Source organism: Borostomias antarcticus, assembly GCF_949987555.1.
Source record: "Borostomias antarcticus genome assembly, chromosome: 13".
Taxonomy (NCBI): Eukaryota; Metazoa; Chordata; class Actinopteri; order Stomiiformes; family Stomiidae; genus Borostomias; species Borostomias antarcticus.
In genome coordinates this window covers 7288467-7311428 of record NC_140246.1, presented here as the reverse complement: position 1 = coordinate 7311428, position 22962 = coordinate 7288467, and the positions used below count along the sequence as shown (strand labels likewise).

The following is a 22962-nucleotide window of genomic DNA, read 5'->3' as shown; positions in this document are numbered from 1 at the left end:
GGGACAGAGAAAAGCAGAACGCTACACACACACACACACTGCCCCAGAGGGACAGAGAAAAGCAGAACGCTACACACACACACACACTGCCCCAGAGGGACAGAGAAAAGCAGAACGCTACACACACACACACTGCCCCAGAGGGACAGAGAAAAGCAGAACGCTACACACACGCACACTGCCCCAGAGGGACAGAGTAGCAGAGAGGGAGAGAGAGACACTGCCTTGACGCAACTCGGAAATACGGCTCATTCTTAAAGTACTGGTACTAATAAAATGGGGTATTGTACCGTTTTTGACAGCAGGGTATCGCGGTACCTTTCTAGTATCGGTATACCGTGCAACACTACTCCTTATCAGTTGAAGTCTTCATGTAGTGTATAGAAAATCCAGCTTTTCAGGGTGTCACATTATGATGAATGAGGCGTCTTTCTGAGGAAAACCGAAACCTGTAGGATCAGCCGAAGTGTTGGCTTCTCCCCCAGAGCACTTTTGGCTCATTTGTTTATGTAGTTCGGCACAATCGACTCTCAGCTGAGCAGTCAGAAGCACTTCAGCGCTGGTGGCTCCCAATGGCGGCCGTCTCGCGTTCCAGCCGAGTGTCAACAAGACAATACACGCCTGTTCCCGCCGCGGCCCCGCGGCGCGGCCCCCGGCTTAGACACGCTGACCCACAGAGCGAGTTCGGGGCCTTGCAACGCCGTCTGACCGGGGGAGCCGTTACTAAAGCCCACAGCTCTTCTGGAAGTAGCGATTATTTTGTAACGACTCACCCCCCCTCTGCGTCTCTGACAGGGGTGGACATCGAGGCGGCCAGGAAGGAAGAGGAGCGGGTCATGCTGAGAGACGCCCGGCAGTGGCTCAACAGCGGGCAGATCAACGACGTCCGGCACACCAAGTCCGGGGGGACCGCGCTCCACGTCGCCGCCGCCAAGGGCTACGCCGAGGTTTTAAAGTAAGGGGAAATCCAGCCTCCCACTGCTGCAGCCGTTGCCACTCTGACAACATTTTTATGTGTTGCTACTCAGGCACTTTGGCTTTAGCACCAGATGATGCTCTTAGTCACTTGTTTAGAAGGGAGATGCATTTGTGAGTTCTGGCGAGTAGTAGTACACTGACCGCCCACGTTAAATGCAATTATTGTAAATCGCTTGAGATAAACGTGTCTGCCAAAATTACCGTAATGTAACAAGCCAGAGTTCTGTCTGTGTAGATTATAGACCTACTCCACGTATTAGTGGAGATTCGAAGGTAAATGCTCATCGATCCAATGCTACTCCGTTTCCATGGCGTAGGTTAGGATGACCGTTAATATAGGTCCCGGATTTTGTCTGTACTCATCATAACCCTCATCGTAGGCTGTGTGCTTTCACAGCAGAAGGACACACAGACTGCCTAGGGGAGGGACTGTGGCTCCCTGTCCATCTGCTAGGAGGACCTTAGCCAAAATGTCTCCCACACACTCCGCTGTCACGGACAGCAGTTAGCACTGCGCCACGATCTGCGCTGCTCCATACCCGGTTAGGGACGGGCTGTCATGTTTCATTGTTATACAAGAGACTCCTTTTGACTCACATTTGATTTCTCTGAGAACATTTAGGCACTTCCCAGAATCTCAGGACATGGGAAGAATCTTTTTGTTTATTTGAGGTTTCGGGGTCTGTTCGTATCTTAACATATGGGAAAGAAGGTCACAATGCTGGCACAGTTTCAGAAGCTTGGGCCCTGGCAGCGACTGACAAGATTAGATTGCGGAACCAAATCCAAGAAAACCAGATTTGCTAAATCTCATTAACACTATTTTTGTTTATTTCTCTGTCCTGTTCTCTCCCTCTATTTTCTCTTACTCCTTGCTTTCTTTCTCTCTCTCCCCCTCCATCTCTCTCATTCGTCCTCCTCCCAGACTTTTAATCCAAGCAGGTTATGATGTAAATATTAAGGACTTTGACGGCTGGACCCCGCTCCACGCCGCAGCACACTGGGGGAAGGAGGAGGCCTGCAGGATACTGGTGGAGAACGTGTGCGACATGGACCTCATCAACAAAGTGGTGAGGCTCCGGGCAGCGCCCCCATCCCGCTAGGCTGCGCCGCCCCGGTCGGCCAGTTGAAACCAGGACATGTTCCCGTGCCCGATTTTCAGGAGCAGCTGTACACGGAGGCCTCGCTCCTCCTCCTCTCATGGCCGACGCCGGCGCTAAGAATTGTGTTCTGTCTCTCAGGGTCAGACGGCTTTTGATGTAGCAGATGAAGATGTCATTGGCTACTTGGAAGAATTGCAGAAGAAGCAGACTCTGGTAAGCGTTTGTGTGGCCAGCGCTTGCATAGGAACTTTTTCTCAGAGCGCAGATGATCTGGATAACCTTGGAAAAGTCTACGGTTGGTGTCAATCAGGTGTCCATGAGTGCTTTTAATCCTTGTACGCTTGTAGTGACGTATATTGTCATCCATTTCAGCTCATGAGCGATAAGAAGGATGTGAAGAAGTCTCCCTTGATAGAAACCACAACCACTGGGGACAATAATCAAACTCTGAAACCACTCAAGAGGTAAAACAATCAATCAATCAATCAAAGCTTTATTTGTATAGCGCATTTCATACCCAGAGGCAACACAATGCGCTTTACAGAGAACAAGGGAGGTGGGAATACGACCCACCTCTACATATTCCAGAGGGAAGCAAAAAAACAGTAATCACCCGGAGGCCAGATAAGTGAGCTGTAAAAATTCTTCCCTGCCCCCTCTTAACAAGGCGATCGAGCAAGCTCCAGGAGTATGTTTGTCTACCAGCTAAGAACATTTATAAAGCAAAAAAACAAACAAACATTGCAGAGACAAATGCACTGGGAATATAATTCTCACAGATTTGTGTCTGCCTGTTTGAAATACAATACTGAAGTATCTTGGAAAAACCGAACTATTCTGCCTAATAAAGAGGAATGGTATGACGTTTCTAGTTACCGTTGCTTTTTACACGGGTGAACATGAGATGTAATTTGTATCCTTTATTTTTGCAATCTATTTTTTAAGATGATGGTTATTAGCTTACTAGCTCTTCCCTTGAAAAGCTGGGGATTTCGAACATTGGAAGCAGCCGTTAAACTTGATTGGATTGTCAATCCTTCATTGTGTGTGTGTGTGTGTGTGTGTGTGTGTGTGTTCATTGTGTTTGTGTGTGTGCATGCGTGTCTCTATCCCAGCAAAGAGACTCTCCTCCTGGAGCCTGAGAAGAGCGCCCCGCGTATCGAGGCCCTGGAGCCCGAGAAGGTAGACGAGGAAGAGGAGGGCAAGAAGGACGAGTCGAGCTGCTCTAGCGAGGAGGAGGAGGAGGAAGACTCCGAGTCCGAGACTGAAGCAGGTGTGTTCACATCCCATCCGAAGATGCGTCGACAATAACTGAACTAAGACCTTTCGCGATGGTACATCAGTGTCGACGTTCTTCCACTACGGGGGTTTTGATTTGAATATATGGTGTGATAACGGCACGCGATAAAGGCCAAACGTATAAACCTGACTCGACATCCGTCACGTTTGCATGAACCGGTCGTTAAGTTTACATGGCATGGATGTGCTTCTCTCTTCCTAACGCCCTCTCCCTCCTCCTCCTCCTCCCTTCCAGACAAGAGCAAGCAGTCGGCTCCGGTGAGCAACAGCAACAGCACCCCCAGCCCGGTGCCGGCCGCCCACCCCGGCTCCGCCCCCTCCAGCCCCACTAACCAGGTGACTCCCACCTCGCCCGTCAAGAAGGTACGGCCCGGCGGAGAGGTCCAGTCCTCCCCAGATAGCCCGGAGATCAGCCTCTTGAGTAGGGAGTCTGTCACGCACCAGGAAAGACCCCAGTGGGTCTCCGCTATGGAAGCGCAGGGTCCCGCCCAAAGAGAAGCTCACGTGACCGAGCGAACGGGTCGATGTTAGGGGCGGTGGGAAGGCCCGGCGCGCGTCGCTGATGTAGCCATGGCGTCTCAAATACACTCTCTTCAGCTCTCGGCGGTCGTCCTCCACACGCGAGTATCCCTTCCCGGGAGGGAGGAGGGGGGGGGGGAGCAGAACACTTCGAGACGTCTCTCCTCCCCCCTCTCCCCCTCGTTCACAAATCAATATGATTCACCATCTACTTAGTTCAGACACACTTTGGTTTGGTACCGCGGGGGAGTTACGAGGTGGGGGGGGTTATGGAGATACGGTTATCGTAGATATTACAATAATCACAAGTGGGATCACTTGCGAGCGGGTTGGATGCTCAGCACGGCCCTGCACCGTGAACTTTAACCTAACAAAATGTCGTGCAGGCGCCGAGAGTGAGAGTTACGATTCAGCGATGAGTAGGAGTCTGGGTTTTTAACAAACAAGGAAATGGTTGGGGCATTGGGGTGAGTAGCCAATCTGAGACTGTGCTCCCAAAGTGCTATAACACTGTTTATATTGTTGTATAAGGGGAGGACCATGATGGGGTGGGTTGAGGCAGCTCTACTGTTGGGTATTAAAAGCATAAGAGTAAGCATGGACAGAAAACAGACCTCCAGTGTTTTCCCTTGTGTGGCTGCTGCCCTCTGCAGGACGGATGGGGCTTAGCAAGTGACTCGGCGTGCACTTACTGACCTCAGCCATATTGACAAAGGGAAATGCTGCAGTGTTCACATAACAAGGCCGGAGACACAGAGGCCAGGTTCAACTCGTTCCACCATTTGAAAATGGTATCACCACAAATGGTCACTTTCCTACACTGGCAACGCCTCTATTCAAATTCCATCCACGTGTTTGTTATAAAAGGAATGTTTTATGACAGACAACTTGGACCATATGTCTCCTTTCTCTCATTCTCTCTTAGTCCAAAGTATTTTACAGTCTTCATGACGCACATTTGCTGTTTCATAGGCTTATATCCAGGGCTGAAAATTAACACCTGCCACCGGCCAAATGCTGGTAAAATTTACAATCGGCAACTAGATTTCGGAAGGCTATCTGAAGAAAACAAATACTTGGCCGGTAGATTTTTTCATCTACAGTCCCCTTGGCAGGTGACTCACCGTGAGCCAAAAAGTTAATTTTCACCCCTGCTTATATCCATCCACGTGATGGAATTCCCCTGGTCTCGGACTCGGACCTGGCCGTCCAACCAGGGTCCAGAGACCGCGAACTGTGTCCACCAGTCCATTTAACCCACATTCCAGCGGGGGTTTCCTCATTTCTCTCGAGTCTCTATATCCTCGTCTCTGTCCTTCTTTTAAAGCCGAGTGCACATACTACACAATGTCCCCTGTCTTAACAAGAGTGAGAAAAACATTTAACCTTGTCCAGTTTGAGACTAGCAAATGTGTCCCATCGTCATGTCACGCTTCCCCTGTCCTCCTGAGAGCGCTGCTACTCATAAACTGGGATGAATTGACCACCTCCCTTGTGTCAGTAAACATTGTGTCGGTGTGGCTAGGCCTTAAAGTCTCTCACTTTGTGTACCATCATGTACCATGAGGTGTCTGTTTCTTTGCTGTCGCTTGTGTTTTCTCTCTCTGCTTCTCTTCTCCGCTACATATCTCTCTCTACCAATCAACCTATCTCTATCTATCTCTGTCTGGCTCTGTATCTCTCTCCACCCTTCTCTCTCTCATCATAGCTCTTGTCTTGGTTGGCTTTAGTCTGACTATATTACTCCCCCCATGCCTGTGTCGGAGCCAAGCTGTCCTGCATTGTGGCGTCAAGGCTTGCGCAAAACTGGCATTTCTCTCTTGCCCAAAAAACCTATGGTGAGGCATCGGTGTGTTCCAGCGTTCTACTACCCCCCCTCCCCCAATCTGCATCTCCCCACCAGCGACAACTTGCCTAACAAACTCGGCCTGACCCAAATGACCCTAACCCGAGTTCCTGTCTCCCCTATCCAAACAAGGTTTTTCTGCATGGAGACTTTGCCTTGAGACGAGCACTGTCCTCTGAGCTTCCGCTGGGTGTCTCTGTGGCCTATGTGCTTTGCGTCAACATCCAGCCATTCTTTGATGTCTCTTTGGATATCACTGTTGTCATTTTATGTTTTTTGAGTGTGTTGTGCCCACAGCTTGTGTGCAAGTCTTAACACACCCCTCTAAATTCTAACAGGATGAATGGGCCCAGCCCGCCATTAACCAGGAGTTACACCAGTGAGGTTTAATCTGAAATGATAGCATTACTTAGAATAAGGCAGAACCTGTATGATGTCCCAAAGACTAAATATGACTCTGTTTGGTTGAGTTTGTGTATATTTCTTAGGGCTGTATGTCTCAAGCATGCTTCCCCCTTCAACACAGACCTCTCTTGGACATGTATCCCACATATTATCAAATCCACACATTATGGTATCATGCAAAGTACAAGATGGCCTTCTCTCCAGATCAACTCCCTTTTTGTGTCTCAGATTAACCCTCAGTGTTATCTACCTAAACCCCTGACTGCCATCTACGACCTCATTTAAAAACCTCCCTCCCATTACACTCTCAAGCTAATGCTAACGGCTAACCTCTCCCCCCTCCCCCCCTCATCTCCCCTCATGCCCCCCCCCCTCCTCCCAGGTGGCCCAGCCCACCGGGAAGGTGTCCCCCAAGGAGGACGAGCGCAAGGACGAGTCGCCGGCGTCCTGGCGCCTGGGCCTGCGCAAGACGGGCAGCTACGGCGCGCTGGCCGAGATCACCGCCACCAAGGAGGCGCAGAAGGAGAAGGACACGGCCGGGGTGATGCGCTCGGCGTCCAGCCCCCGCCTCTCCTCCTCCCTGGACAACAAGGACAAGGAGAAGGTCAGCCCCCCCTCCCCACCTGACCTCAGGCCGTTAGACTCCCGCCGTGTCCCTGCGTTTCAACTGGGGTCCAGGGGCTCCATTTGATCAGGGAGTCATAAAGCAGTAATCGTCTACGTTGATATTGATGCTGATAGGATCGCTTCAGCCTGTTTTGTAGTGCAGCTGTTGAACGTTGAATGATGTTCGGATGGTTTTGTCATTGACCTCGAGTAACTCCACGCGTCTCTCCACAAGCCCAGTCAAGACCTCGTGTTACTTTTTATCCTGACAGGAAAAAGACAAAGGAACCCGTCTTGCCTACGTGGCGCCCACCATCCCCAGGAGGCTGGCCAGTACATCGGACATCGACGAGAAGGAGAACAGGTGAACACCCCCCCCCCCCCCCCCCCCCCCCCCCACCCAGCGTTCTGCTCCAGGGATCTCTCCTTATCCATAGAGAACTGCATAGACAGGACATAGACTGCTGTTCACTGTTGTGTGTTACAAGCCAGAGGGGGGGGGGGGGGGCTCTCGACAACACTGCATGTTGTGTAGCTCACACAGCCGCTGTGTGTTGCGTTTCTGTGTATCCATGAAGAATTAACGGATAAATCCAGATGCTTGGCCAGGGGTAGATATCTACAAAGTGCAGGTATTGCTATCTGATATAGGAGATACATTTTTGTTCAATCCTCAAAACGGGGACTTTTTACACAATTTCACTTTTAAAACTCGATGCAAATTCTACTGTTAATACCTAGATTACTTAATATCTTAGCCAGTAGTCGTGTTGATGGAGAGACAGTCAGAGGGTGTCCACTGTCTGAATGTGCGGAGCTCCAGGGTTGTGCTATTGTAGCTTTGTTGAATTCACCCCAGGGACTCTGCTGCTAGTCTGGTACGTAGCGGCTCCTACACCAGGAGACGCTGGGACGACGACGTGAAGAACAGCGAAGGCAGCTCCTCCACCAACAGAACCACGCCCAGCTACCAGCGCAGGTTAGCTACGCCGCGGACACCCGCACCACCCGCTCCTAGCTTTAGATCGGACGGGTTTCATCCTGGTCATTTATACTAGCAGGTTAATAACCAGACTAACATCAATACCAAGTAGGGCTATGACGTAGGGTCATGGTTTTTTAGGCCTAGTCGTTTTAGTTTGCTCATCTCATGTTTTAGAGGTTTTAAGAGATATGCATGAACATGCTTCATGTGCAGCAGCTACCGAGAAAGCCATGCAGATCGGCCAAACGTATCTCTCTCTCTGTCGCTGTCACACGGTCTCTTTGCGTGACCGACCGCTCCCAGTCCAGTCTGGAGATTGTGCCTGTAGTTTTCTCGGGGCCCCGTAGCTTGATGTAACGGCTGGGGCTCGAATTAAACTACGCTACCCACAATCCCTACGGCGCAAACAGCCAGGACACCGACTGGAGTGTGTTGGAGCTTATAGTCTTAATGTATCTGTATATATACATGTGTGTGTTTGTATATAAATGTTTGTGTGTGCCTCCCCTTGCTAACATGCCTCTCTTGCCCGGCCACCACCCCACACCATCTGCCCCTCCCCCTCCCTCACCAACCGACCAATCAGCACATCCCACACACTAGCGCTAGGGCGGAGCGGCAGCACGCGGGACGTGCCGGCCAAATCCTCCTCCGCCTCAAGCTTGGACCCTAACGCCTGTAACACTAAACCCTGGCAGTCGCCCTCCTCCCACTACCAGTCTTACAGCATTTACCGCAGGTACACACCTGGCGCCCAACCGCCAAGGCCTCTCTCTCTTTCTCTGTCGGTCTCCGCTACATTGAAACGCATCCATGGTTGTGTGTTAGTGCTGTGTTAGTGCCGTGTTGTGCCACGTTCCATCGTGAGTCTTGTGGTGGGGGTCTGGCGAGTTGTAGAACGCCAGACGGGACGGTGAAAATGTTGACTCGATTATTTGACTGAGCTTGACCCTCGCTTCTGATGTAGGTGCTGTAAAGATAACTCGTACCTTTTCACCGTCCTGTCCCACTCTGTCTCCTTCTCCTCCTCCTCCTCCACCTCCTTCTCCTTCTCTTTCTGCTTCTTCCCTCTCCTACTTCTTTCTCCCATCCTCTGTCCTCTCTCCCTCCTGTCTGTCCCCTCCTCTCTCTCTCTCTCTCTCTCTCTCTCTCTGTCTGTCTGTCTCTCTCTCTCTCTCTCTCTGTCCGTCCTCTGATGGCGGTCCCTGGTGTCCCACAGCGGTTCCTTTAGTAGGAGGCACGAGGACCTGGGCTCCTCCACCACCTCCAGCACCGGCACCACCTCGTCTGTTACCTCACCTACGGGCCACCGCGGCCTGCTCTCCAGCCTGGGCTCCTCCTCCACACGCACTGGCTCCACCAGCCTCAACAGCAGGTAGGCGCCGCACACACACACACACAGGCACGCACGCACACACACGCACGCATACACACACCCACACGCATACACACGCATATACACACACACACACGCGCATACACACACACACACACAAATGCGCATACACGCATATGCGCACACACACACACATGCATACACACACACACGTATACACACACACACACTTGCATACCCGGTCCCATCTTTTCTCACACACTTACTCCTTTTCTCACACACCCACCACCACGTTGGAACTCGCTATCATAATCAGATACATTGTACAAGTGATTTTCTACATTTTGTGTGTGTGTGTGTGTGTGTGTGTGTGCGTGCTCAGGTACTGGTCGGAGGAGAGCGCGGAGAGGGAAAAGGACAAGGAGTCGGCCGCTGTCCCCCCCACCATCAACACTGGCTCCACCACCACCACGTCCACTACAACCACTGGCACCATCATAGGCTCTGACGGCAGAGAGAGGCGCAGGTCCGGACACACACACACACGGAATCATCTGACACGCACAGCGCATTACACACAACTCCTATTTCTTTGCTGAACCGCTCTTATGAAAGTTTGCTCTTCTGTTTGTACCGGATGCCTGGCCTCTGTTTGAGAACGGGGTGTGATCTCCCCCCACGCACATGCTCTGTGTACGGAGGGAGGGAGAGAGAGAGAGAGAGAGAGAGGGAGAGAGAGGGAGAGAGAGGGAGAGAGAAGGGGGGAGAGAGAGACTGTTTGAATGGTGTTTAAGAGCGTCTTCCTGTGTAGTCTTGAAGTGAAATAAGCCACCTGCGGCGAGCAGAGAGGGTTGGCCCCGAGCGCTCCAGCGACTTCTCTCCTTATAAGGGCGATGGGCAGAAGCCGCAGGTTTTCTCAAGGCCAAGGCTGGCCTCAGAAGTGAATGAGTTCATATTTGTGTAGGGGGGGGGGGGGGGTGGAGAGGGAGGGGGGGGGGTATAGAACCACATTCCTGACGGAAAGGAAGCGCCAGAATTCCCTCTTACCTTTCGCTCCCTTCTGTTTAAGTCTGTTGATGTTGTTTGATAAACAAATGCATCCAGCGAGACTTGATCAAACGTTCCATGGACGATGCTCAATATGGGAACCAGAAAGCCCGCCTGTCACCCTCCCGCCAGGCCATCCCACCTCTCGCTATCTCCCCCCGGGCGTGTCGCTCACGCCTCTGTTCTGCACGCGTTCCCGTCGCAGGTCCTACCTCACGCCGGTGCGGGACGAGGAGTCAGAGTCCCAGAGGAAAGCCCGGTCCAGACAGGCCAGACAGTCCAGGAGGTCGACCCAGGTCAGTCCCGGGACTCCCATGTCCCACCTTTCTGTGTAGTCGCTCTTCATTCTTTCTACTGGACAACCGAGCTCTAACCCTCGTCTGGTGAGAACAGCGTAGCAGTGACACATTCGGTGCACGTGTGAGCGCCAATGACCCTTGTTAGAATTGAAGTGTGACTGGTTAGGCTGTGTGTGACATTTCTGGCTGTAGTCCTATTTTCATTAATGAAGCTGCGATGTAGCCTTGTTTTGTTGGCCGGTATATTGCTGTGGTTATAGCTCAACCTGATCTCATTAAATGTTATTGGTCGTTTTCCTTTTGTTGGTGTAAAGCAACTTGTGTAAACAGGCACAAATTCCAAAGCGTGGCAGTGTTTTGTTTTTTACGAGGGGATGGTTGTTTACAAGCTGAGGGAAATGAAACAACTAAACATATGATCCCACTCACACTTCCTAAATGACCTATTACATTGTTTACTGTTAACTACAAAATAACGTGCACAATGAATGACTGAAACGGGTTATAAAAGCTCCCATAATTTACTGCAGACTGCCATTTTGTAACCAGGCCCTGTGAGGAATTCAAAATGGCCGGATAGAGAGGCAAGGCTCTGCTGTGTGTCAAGTGGAACGCTCACTCGTTCCTTTCTCTCCTCCCCCAGGGTGTGACCCTGACGGACCTCCAGGAGGCCGAGAAGACCATCGGCAGGAGCCGCCCGGCGCGGAGCCGGGAGGAGGAGAAGGAAGAGAAGGAGAAGCAGGACAAGGAGAAGCAGCAGGAGGAGAAGAAGGAGACGGAGACCAAGGAGGACGACTACCGGTCGAGGTACCGCAGCTTCGAAGAGGTACGTGGATCACCTTCGCGGGAGGTTAAAATAAGGGAGGTTTGAATGGAGGCCCGGTGAACAGTGTTGTACGTTGACCAGGCTGTCGTTCGGTTCAGGAGGTTTTAGTAACCACGCCCTGGTCTGGACTCTCCCGTCACCTCTCATCTCACCAGACCTACCAGCGCTACCGGCCCTCCTCCTCCTCCTCCTCCTCCACCACTACCACGGTCAGCACCGCCTCCCCGTCCTCCAGCACCTCCTTGACCACCTCCTCCAGCTCCCTCAACAGGCCCAACAGCCTGACGGGCATCACCTCCTCCTACAGCCGCTCCTCCAGGGACACAGAGAAAGGTGGGTGTATAGGGTAGATCTACCCACATAGAGATGGGTCACACGCAAGCTGTACGCACACACCAGAGCATTTGGAGATCTACACTCTCCTTGTAACAATACAAGTACTCCTATGTACTGGCCTCATAGGAATGAATGAATGATCACTGTACAGTAGGAAATGCATCAATCCATATACTGTATCACCTTGTTGGAGACCGTGAACACACACACACACACACACACACACACCACCACCACTACTACTGTCATATTCTGACCTATGTATTGTAAAGCAGGGTCTGATATACATAATTCCTGCCTTTATGTCACTTTTACCACAAAGCCAGAACAGACAGGGTTAGCTGCACTCCACCCAGCGTTGGCACGGATGCCCACAGGCCAGATTCCCATGGGAACCCAGCCACGCACCGATCAAGACTACGGAGTAGGAAAACATTGGGTTGCTTCAAAGTTGTGAAGTTAATCTCCAGGAATGTAACCCCTAAAGATCTCTAGGACAAAAAACAGAAAGGCATTGGTTCCATCTTGGAAGAGAATACAATGTACACTTTGTTTTCTCATGGCCAAAAGTGTTTTCTTTGAGCTCGGGCCAAGCCAATTGTTATCCTTGCTTGCCAGTGAGTTCAGACAGACAGGTTTTGTTAGGGTCATTGAAGTGACGCCAAATGACTTTTTCCATCTGATGGGACGCTCCACAGGTGCTCTTAGGTAGTCACAGATTATTTGTCACAAACATTGTTGGGGTAATTCTTCCACGCAGTTCAAGAACATCTGGAAAGGTTCAATGTTGGCCATAACCTTGTGAGGTTAAGTGCACGTATGGCTCACCTGCGCTCTCTCTCTCTCTCTCTCTCTCTCTCTCTCTCTCTCTCTCTCTCTCTCTCTCTCTCTCTCTCTCTCTCTCTGATGGACAGAACTGGAGAAGAAGGAGGAGGAGAAGGAGGGAGAGGACAAGTCCCAGCCCCGCTCCATACGGGATCGCCGGCGGCCCCGTGAGAAAAGACGCTCCACTGGGGTGTCCTTCTGGACCCAGGATGTAAGACACACACAGACACAGACACACACACACAGACACACACAGGCACACGCTCCAGCAATAATACAGCCAGTCTGCTTCAACATCAACACTGAAATGTGCACACTGATGATAAATGAACAAAGTGAACCTTGACGGCAAGTAGGTGGAGTTTAGTTCAGAAGTCATTGTTGACTCAGCAGTACAGTTTGAGTTTGGTCTCAGGGGTCCCAACCCTGGGGTAGGTCGTGAAAGCTTGGCACAAACTGGACTGATGGTTGGTTTGTGGTGGACCTAATATGTCTGGAAATGGCAGTCGCCCAGAGCTGAGAGTGACCTCCTCATTTCTCCTCCTATTCCAGAGTGATGAGAATGACCCCGACCAGCAGTCCGACTCCGAGGAGGGCAGCATCAAGGGTGAACCTCAGGTAACCCGCCCCCCTCCAACACACACACACACACACACACACACACACACACACACACACACACACACACACACACACACACACACACACCTGCTGAATCTTAGTGGCAAAAATTGAGCCCAAAGCTGAAAGTATAAGAAGAATGCAAGGCTGAAAGTGGCTTGGCATTCAGAACTACCCTGGCTATTAAGTGAGCCTTGCCTCAGCTTCTATTACTAGAGCATGGTTTTAATTGTTCCCTCCTTTTCCAACTTCCTGTGATTGTCCCGTTGCTATGGTGACCTTGCAAAACCGAAAGCAATCTCAGCCATAGTTGAGTTCCTTCCAAAACAAGGCTACTGCGTCCCAAAGGACATTTGGCCTCGTGCTTGTTAAAGGTATTTCAGTTCAGATGTGGTCTGTAAATGAAATTGTTAGACACATTCTGGTATTTGATAAGGACAATCGAACAAAATGAAAGCATTTTTTAACCTGCCACTTTTGAAGGCCGGTAACCGGTAGATTGAGAACAGCCTGTGTTTTTTGCAGTTTTGAGACAGTACCGAATACAGTAGTCGGTCTATATTAGAACAAATTCATCCTACAATCATAGTCACAGACCCCTCCCCCAGTAGAGCTAGCATCAAGGTCAACATTCCTACAACTGCCTAAGATGGGGCCGCTATGCTGTGACTTCCTGTCCGGGAGGGAGCGTGCTGTGCCGAGCGTGACGTGTCCAGAGCTCTGTGGCCGGGGCCCAGGCAGTGGTGTGCCAGAGACCTTGGCCCCACATCAGACACACAGAAGGAGAGGGCACACGGTTCTGCCAGCCAGCAGCGTGCCTCTTTCTGTTGTTGGGGGCAGCGCACATGGGCGGGGCAGGAGAGGAACACAAAATGGGAAATGGCCCATTATCTCTGCATGGATGGGAAAGCATACAGGAAGAGCTGTGCTATCGTCCACAGGGAGTTAGTTGGGTAATACCCTTTCCAGCTACTTATTTAAGACAAGTTTGTGTTGCTATGAAGGGGGCTAAAGGAATTGATAGTGGAACTATCAATTCAACTGCTCAATTCATTAATAGATTCGGTGGAATTTGTCCAGGAGTAGATTTTTCCAGATAAACCAGGAATCAAACTAGTTTTGTATGTCACTTAATATTCAAAACACCACAAGCTCTGCCAGATACAGTGACGCAGATCAAAGAGCTTTTCCTGGTAAAACGGCCTCCCCCCAGCTTCAGGGAGCCCCCCCCCCCCCACGCAGTCTGCTCTCTGGCCCCGGTCTGAGGCCCTCTGCTGAGGCAGCGGTACCTAGGCGAGGCTGGGGACCAGGGGCAAGGCCCAGAGGCCCTGAGTCACCAGCAGGCTTGGCAGCCGCTCAGGAATGTGGTGTGGAAGTGCGAGGAGTGTAGAGCAGGGGTCAGGTGCCGGGACAGGGAGGGAGGAGAGAGGGAGCGACCGCAACGGCAAAGTTTGACAACAATCGTTGGAAGCGCACCTGAGCAGGATCTAATTTCATCGATATTTTATTAGTCCTCTTAAATGACGTCGGACTCGACGCGCTGGAAATAGTCGCATAGTTTCAGAGACACTCGGAATTTTAGATTCGCACAATTATATTCCGTGACTCGTGAAAACCGAATGCCGTCAGAACAGTGTGTGGTTTCGCGTGCGTCCTCAGACGCCACAATAAAACCGGCGCGGAAAAAGATGCTCTGCTGGACTTCAACAGCGCTTCTTAACAGCCCTCAAACGCACACTAATTTGTGATCTAGATTCCAGATCCCGGTCTTGTCTAGACACCAGGAAAACTGAAGTGCACCACTGAATATGTCAAGTGGGCTCGCTTGTGTTTGAACATCGGGTAAAGGCATTAAGATGCATTCTCTGTTTTTGTTTTTCTCCACAGAGTGATCGACTGTCCAGGTACGTGTCAAACTAAACACACACACACACACACACATTTATTTATTTACCCCTTCCTCAGAGGTGGGTGCCACTTGTGGTAACGAGTTGCAAATTGTAGGCATGTTTCTGACAGTGCTTTGCTTGGCCCGGTTCATTTTTCAAAATATGCCGCTGTTGATTTCTCCTCTGCATTTTGAGATGGCTACTTTGTTATATAGAAGAGTTATATTGCGCCCTTTAGTGGTTAATTCAAACATGATTTGAAAATGCACAATCCTACCATGTTGTTTGATGGTAGAAATTTCACGTGCGTGAGCAAATCCTTAACGACCAATGAATCGTTTTTCGATTGTTTGCATCCCTAGTGGTAATATTTCCTTGATCAATGTTCTGCTTAATCATTGCTCTTAATCGTGAAGCCTAAGTAAAGATTCCGTCAGTGTGGTTGACCACCACTCCCTCCCCTCACTCCCCTTTGAATGGTTCCAGATAGGTCAGACCACAATCATCTCTGTTTGGGGTTTGTGGGTCATCTCCATTCTCTTCCTTTACCAGGATCAGAGAAGGTTGATTTTATTACATGAAGAGTGCCCCCTGTTCAAACTGAGGGGTCTCAGTAATGTCATTCTATGATTGGCTACAGATTAGGGTTGCAAATTGGAGGCACGTCCCTGAATCGATCATTGGTAATGTTAACGATCAATCAATCGGTTAATTGTCATTAAAATACCCACATTTCCAAACAATACCAAATACTTGTTTTTCTTAATCAGTGCTTTATTACGGACAGAGTGGGTTATTTTTTCTGCCTGTTGCGTCACAGCTCCTCCTCGCAAACACTGAGCCAACTTATCCGAGTGAATATTGATCGAGTGATAGAGCATTGCTGTTGTAGTCCTGTTGTACGTGTACACGGCATCACAATAGTTGCAAGTGGTTTCTTGTCCTTTCTTTTCGAAGTGGTCCCACACAATGCTTTGCTTGACCCACTTCATTTTTCAAAATATGCCACTGTTGATTTCTCTGCATTTCTCCCGAGATGGGTGCTTCGTTATATAGAATAGTTACATTGCTTCCTCGAGGTTCATTTAAATATGATTTGAAAATACACAATCCTACCACGTTGTTTCTTAGTAGTAAATTTCACATGGTCGAACAAATCCTTAACGATCAATGAACCGATTTTCGATTAATTGTTTGCATCCCTACTACAGATAGTGATGTGTGTGTGTATATTTGTTAGGGTCCCAGGGGTGAGAATGCTTTCACGGACAACGTTGTTGTCTTGCTTGTAATCCGTTCTCCCTTCATAAAGGTTTAAGAATATAACACTTTTATGCTGATTGAGCTTTTATGCAACAAGGGTAAATCTTTCCTAAGAGTTCATTAGAATAATAATATCCACGACGCACTCCAGACTTCAGAAACCTTTACCGAGTACCGACCCTTAGACTAGAGTAAACATTTGATCTGGGCGATAAGACTGACGTTGTCGCCTGCCGCTCTCCTCAGGAACGAGAGCAGCACTTCCTCCTCCGACCGCTACGACAACCTGGGTAGTCGCAGCTACGGCGAGGGGCGGAGGCCATACTCGAGCAGGCTGGACAGAGACGACGCCACTGACTATAAGAAGGTACCTTCGTTCTTATTATTCAACTTCCCTCGCATCACAGAGGATATCAGGCTAATCCTGCTAGCAGTGGAATAGGGTTTAGTGTTGTGCTCACTGTTGAAGGGTGTAGTACAGTGTTATGCGAGCGCCAGACTGTATGGATTGCGTGGCGCTGTGCGTGTGTGACGTCCCCCATCTCTCCCTCCCCTCTCTCAGCTTTATGAGCAGATCCTAGCTGAGAACGAGAAGCTGAAGGCCCAGTTACGCGACACAGACATGGAGCTGACCGACCTGAAGCTACAGCTGGAGAAGGCCACACAGGTGCGGCGGGGGCGAGGGACCGGGACTGGTTCTGGGGTTATGGACTGAGACATGGTTACTGAGGACCGTGGGGTCAGGCACCTCCTAATGCAGCCAACTGTTTTTAGGGACTTTGTTGTCAGTGTTAATGGGAATAAAGATGGCGTTTCCTCCTTGTGTCCGTTAACACCGACTGTTCTCCTGTTTGTGTTTCAGAGGCAGGAGCGATTCGCTGACCGGTCACAGCTTGAGATGGAGAAAAGGGTAATGACAAGTCTTGTTTTCACACTGATGTTATTACACCACTTTGAGACAGAATATTAACTAAAGAGCACTAGCTGCTTTTATGACAAAGTTATAATCATTCCTTTTTGTAGTCAATGCTAGAATGCTTCACCTTTGCATTTTACAAGGCGCTGTCCCTGCAAAAATGTGTGGTAACGACAAGAATTGAGATGAATCGCACACAAGAATTGAGATGAATCGCGGTGGTAGTTAGCAGAGTGGTAACACATGCCAACTGGTTTATGTCTGAAGGTTACAAGCAGGTCCCAATTTCAGCTTGGCGGTGGTATGACCTTTAACCTGAGTCTCTCCTAGTGTTCTGCCTCTGCTGGTGGCTGCTGTCTCACATGCCCATGTACTGTAGTTGTTTGTTTGTTGTTGTTGTTTTTTGGGGGGGGGGGGGGGGGGCACTGCACCAAGTCGCCCCTAAGCACCGACTCCTTTTCTCTCACCTGTTTTTGAACTTTCTAGGCAGTGTGTGATCACCAACCTCCCAATCAGTCTGTGTGGCGTGTGTCCAAACGCGCGTTTGTGTGTGTTTGTGTGTACGAGCAACAGAATATTTGAGCGTTTCCGTTGTGAGCTTAACAGTTTGAATTTGAGTGTTGTTGTTTTTGTTTCTCCTGCATGCACTTTTTTTGTCCATTCACATTTTGTGGCACTGAAACTAACATCACTTAACTGTCAGAAAGACAGAGCTGACCATGAGCAAAACGATTTAAAACTATCCCATAGATCTGGGGACATCCACCATGAATCCTTTTCATTACATTAGTCATTGAGCAGACACTTTTATCCAAAGTGACTTAGAATAATGACATTAAACGTAGGTTGTAATACTACTACCCAGAACTCACAAGTGCATCTCCTTTCTAAACAAATGACTAAGAGCATAATCTAGTGCTAACGCCAAAGTGCAAGAGTATTTACTTATAGACATTCTCTATTGGTGTAGTGTGCCTAAAACTGCTTGTCCAACCAGATCCTAGTTTAACCTTCTTGCCCCCCCCCCCCCCACACACACACACACAGCATAAAGCCAACTGCTTTTAATAGTAGTTAACCTCATAGCTGCCATCGGCCATCTTAAGGCATAACAAGTAATTCCCTTAACTTGTAGTCACTAGGGAAATGCAGCCCTCTTAACAGTTCGTCCCTCTGACCCTTGGCTGACGTTAACTTTGACCCGTTAGAACCAGCTGCGCTGGACGCGACCAGACGCGCAGATCGGAATGTTCCGGTCTTCTCTCCACGGTTGTGGCTTGCCTTGCAGCAGACCCCCCACGGTCACGCGTGTCCCCTGCTCCCATCATCTTCACCGTCCTCTCGTGTGTGTGTGTGTGTGTGTGTGCGTGTGCGTGTGCGTGTGCGCGTGCGCGTGTGTGTGTGTGTTCGTTCTGGCCTAACTGTCCCTCTCGCTCCTCCTGCAGGAAAGAAGAGCACTAGAAAGGAAGATCTCTGAGATGGAGGAGGAACTCAAGGTATACCTTACCTCATTCTCACCACACACACACGCGTGCACACTCCAGTTAAGTTCAAGTTAATTTGTCATATGTACAAAATATGGGTTCCATCAATGAAATGCTTGGGTATGTGTAGGTGGGTAGGCCTACATGTAATTGATCTTATCTTACCTCAAAGCATCACAATCTTCTTGTTCTGTCAAGTATTATAGAGCAGTGCACAAGCTATGTGTGTTTTTGCCATGTTATTGTTGGCAGGTTCCATAATGATGTCTATTTATATAAATTCTTCTCGTCAGCCATTTGCCCTCGGGCTTCATGTTTGATCTAATGGAGGAGTTTGTTCCTACTGTGCCTCTCCACTGTTCTCAATTACACACATTACACACCTGCTATCATGGCATCAGTCAAATGTTGCCAGGTTTCTGTTATATCCCACCTTCTTATTCAAACGTTGCCAGGTTTCTGTTATATCCCTCCCTTCGGGCTTCTCTTATTGTTGGTCATAGCTGGATTCTAGGCCCAGTCTCTGTCTCCCGGTCTGACTGTGAGCCTGAGCGTGTCTGTTCCATAATTTGCACATTTTGGGGTGGTTTAGCCTCATCTATTTGGACGTAATGTGTACGCTTTTCTGAGATGATGTCAGATTGGATATCCCTGTGTTCTGGGAAAAATCGCAGGAAGAATAACAAAAATCCATTATGCCCCAGTTTATTCCTGGGTTCAGAGGCAGCTGGGCGATCATATCAGTACCTTTCTCTCTCTCTCTCTCTCTTGTGCTCTCGCTCTCTCTTGTGCTCTCGCTCTTTCTTGTGCTCTCGCTCTCTCTTTCGCTCTCTCTCTCTCTCTCTCTCTCTCTCTCTCTCTCTGTGGTCTAGTTTACTACCGTAGATTGCCATCTCTCCTACATGCCAGCCTGGAAATCTCTTGTCATTACTCCTGTTCCAAAACTCTGTCCCCATTTCCTAACACTCTCCTTCTCCTCCTTTTTGTTGTTGCATTATTTTTCCTTTGTTTATTCTTTCTCTCTCTCCACCAATTTGTATCATCCTATCCTCATTCTCCCTCTTTCTTTCTGTCCTCCTTTTCCTCCATTGGGTTTCTGGTATTGGGTTTCCAATTTCCCCTTTCTTTCTCCTCTTTCCTCTGCTCTCTCTCTCTCTCTCTCTCTCTCTCTCTCCTTCTCCCTCCCTCCCTCTCTCTCTCTCTCTCTCTTTTTCTCCCTCCCTCCCTCTCTCTCTCCTGTGTTGTGGTTTTCCTGCAGAACCTCCCCCAGGTTAAGCAGGTCCAGGCCCTGAGGCAGGTTAAGGAGCGGCTGCAGGCTGAGAACCGGGCCCTGGCCCGCGTGGTGGCCAAGCTCTCCCAGTCCGCCTGCAGCCACCTGCCCACCGCGGACCTGTAGCCCCCCCCAACCACCGTCCCCTCTCCCCGTCCTTCCATAACGACCACCGCCACCTCCTCCTCACCGCACCTTCCCCAAAACCCCGACACCCTTCTCATGCCACATTCGCACTCCGCCCGCGCCCATAGACAGGCAGGTGCCCCCCTCACGGCCGCCCAGCCGTCTTCCTACCCAGACACTCCTCCTCCTCCTCCTGCTCCCCTCAGCCTCCCCAGAGCTGCTGCTTTTCAGATTGGGGAGTGTGTTTTTTGTCTTTTTTTCGCCCGGCCACTTTCCTTTTGCAGTACACGTAAGGTCAGGAAGTCCGAACATGGCTGTGTGCATCGCACGGTACTCATGTATCGTACATGCTAAGGTGATTTATAGGCTAGTGTGATTTTCAGTCAGCTGTCTGCCACTCCTAAATGCTTAATTCTGTGTTTCCAGAATTGACATTATTCTGGGATGATACACACACATATATAGAAATGTGTATAAACTCCATTGTGCTAAATGTGCTGTAAAGGAAAGTGTGGTGGCTCTCTGACCTCTCTCCCAGTGTGCAGTCTTGGTCTTTATCGAGGGAGTGCGGCTGTTTAGTTTGGCTTGTTCTGGCTTCTTTGCATGATGTGGCTCTTGTTTTGCGGGTCAAACGGCAGACATTTTTGGGGGACATGTCTTCTTTCCCCTCCATAACTTTTTAACTTTTTTTTTTTAAAGATAATATTTACTTTTTATAATAATTTAACTTATTAACTCTCCGGTCCCCCCACGTTTGATTTGGGTCTTTATAGATGACATCAGCCCAGCCCGGTCTCAACGGCAGTGGGCCGCTACGGGCGCGCGCTGCGCTCGTGATAGCCAGGCACAGGAACCGGTTTGATCACAATCCCATTCGGAGCAACACAGTACATAAGTTGTCTTTTGTCCTCCGTCGACACCCGCTCACTAATGTGAGGATCCTATTTCTATTACCGAGGGAGTCTGAGGTGAATTGAGGCCTGTAGGTTGGGTGCTTGTCATCTGTAGTAGATGGTTATGCTGTGAACAGTGGTCGTTTCTCCATGGATGCCTGGTTTATTCCACTGTGTCAAGTGTGCAATTTTTTTTTGTACAACGAAACAGGCTGTCAACATTTGCTACTCAAGGCAATGCTCTACTGCATGGCTTCACAAAAACTCTCAACTCAGATATGGGATTTTGATGGAGGCATGGGCAAAAATATATTTCAGAAAGCAATTCTAGGCTCTTTACTGTATGTTTATATCACTTATGTTATAGACCTTAAAATACATACAGTATTTAAAGTGATTAACTAAAGGTATCTGAGTGTTATTTGCATGTTGCTTGGCATTATTTTATTTGATTATTTGAGCAGGAAACACGCATGTTTGTTCAGATCTGTTAGGGCAGGTAGTGAACAGGCATACGGTTTTAACGATAGTTCACGATAACCCCGATTGTTTCATTAGACAGCCTTTTTAGCGACACTGCTTTTATGAACAGAAGCACTGATTGGAGTGGACAGGAGAATTTCAGCGCTTCAAAAGTCTAGCTCGGCCATCTCTCTTGCGTGGGAACTTGGTGAGCCTAAACCCGCATTTCTCTGGAAGGCACCGGAGGAGCAGCAGTTACTCGATACACACTTGTGATCTCTCATGCGCTGTGGCCCAGTATGCGTCAAACAAAGGAGAACGTCTGTTTGTTCTGGCGGGTTTGTGCTGTGCTGTGTACTTGAGAGAGTTTATTTCCTGGCTGCCAGTGTGCAGCCACTGTTGTTCTGCATGGCTATTTAGCTCAGACTTTGGACTGTGGTGTGGTGTGGTGGTGTGTGTGTGTGTGTTTGTGTGTTTGTGTGCGCGCGCCTGCTCAGTTTCTTGCCTGAGAACAATTATGTCAAAGTAGGAGGGGGGGGGGAACAAAATGTTTAATGAGAAGCTAATGTGGCTTCAAGATGCTGACACGCACGCATTAAACAAGTAGGCCTACCGGACTTACCGGTTACAGCAACTCTTCTATGTATCTGTCGAGACTGGACCTAACTCTCCCTCTCTCTCCTCTCTGCTTTTTGTTTTTGTTCTCTCTTTCAGACGCTACCAGACTTGAAAGCAGACAACCAGAGACTAAAGGATGAGAACGGGGCGCTGATTCGAGTCATTAGCAAGCTCTCCAAGTAGAACCGACCCCCCCGCCCGCCCCGCCCTCCTGCACCCAACCCCACCCCCCACTCCCTCATGGCAGTGACTAATGGAATTGCACATTTAGAAATTAATTGCAACAGACATCAGAGACAAGAAGACTCCCCTCTTCCTCTCCCTCGGCTCCTCCGCCATCCTTCGGTCCTCCTCTCCTGCCGCAGCGTCATCCTTCCTTCCTTCCATCCATCCGTTTGACCCCCCCCACCCCCCTTCTAGATTATTCTCCACTTGATTCTGTGGCTGCTGTCCAGATATAGAACCACTGAGTTTACATAGCAGAGGACAAGGGTTGTGAACAGCATGTGGGAGCGTTGCTGTGGGCGGGGAAGCCTTGAACACCTATTTAACCAATAAGCCTTAGTTGTACATAAGAAAGAAAAAAACCCCATCTGCATCGATCTCTGTCGGCTGTCACAGAAGAACAGTTATTATTCCAACACCAGATTTTTTATTTGTGCCACAATCTCTTCTTATTCGATGTAATTTTTGTTTTTTTTTCGTTTTCCTCTTCCTGCATAGAAGTGTTGTGCGATGTGCAGTTTCCTTCCTCCTCCCTTTCTCCCCCTCCCCCCACCCCCCAAGTGCCAGAAGTTTTGCTCCTATATGAAGGCTCTGTCTCCCAGCAGAGGACTTCCCAGCTGTACGCCCCCAGTCTTGGAGCACGATACCCCCTTCCCTGTCACCCCACCTCCCCTTCACACACACCACACAGGCACGTGCACCCCCCCCCCCCCTCCCCAGCCCTCCATTTCTGTACCTTTGTGTGTTCCTCAAAGAGGGAAATGGAATTCTCGCTTTACGGAGCA

The 22962-nt window shown here is 49.6% G+C and overlaps 1 protein-coding gene across 2 annotated transcripts in view; it reads left to right on the top strand.

Annotated features, from left to right (window-relative positions):
- Positions 1-22962, top strand: part of ppp1r12a (protein phosphatase 1, regulatory subunit 12A) — a gene marked incomplete at its 5' end in the record, with an annotated part of 53746 nt that extends 30784 nt beyond the window's left edge. Inside the window, 23 exons of one of the 2 annotated variants that reach the window (XM_084448070.1) lie at positions 796-955; positions 1904-2048; positions 2220-2294; positions 2454-2545; positions 3197-3354; positions 3616-3716; positions 6533-6754; positions 7029-7120; positions 7616-7735; positions 8328-8480; positions 8961-9116; positions 9460-9603; positions 10330-10420; positions 11067-11249; positions 11405-11582; positions 12500-12621; positions 12963-13028; positions 14919-14935; positions 16430-16550; positions 16746-16850; positions 17046-17093; positions 18545-18595; positions 22049-22962. In XM_084448070.1, coding sequence (XP_084304196.1) covers positions 796-955; positions 1904-2048; positions 2220-2294; positions 2454-2545; positions 3197-3354; positions 3616-3716; positions 6533-6754; positions 7029-7120; positions 7616-7735; positions 8328-8480; positions 8961-9116; positions 9460-9603; positions 10330-10420; positions 11067-11249; positions 11405-11582; positions 12500-12621; positions 12963-13028; positions 14919-14935; positions 16430-16550; positions 16746-16850; positions 17046-17093; positions 18545-18595; positions 22049-22135 — 2687 coding nt within the window. In that variant the 3' untranslated portion in view covers positions 22136-22962. Of the gene's footprint in view, positions 1-795; positions 956-1903; positions 2049-2219; positions 2295-2453; positions 2546-3196; positions 3355-3615; positions 3717-6532; positions 6755-7028; positions 7121-7615; positions 7736-8327; positions 8481-8960; positions 9117-9459; positions 9604-10329; positions 10421-11066; positions 11250-11347; positions 11583-12499; positions 12622-12962; positions 13029-14918; positions 14936-16429; positions 16551-16745; positions 16851-17045; positions 17094-18544; positions 18596-22048 lie in introns of both variants that reach the window. The other variant, XM_084448069.1, reaches the window with a different exon arrangement.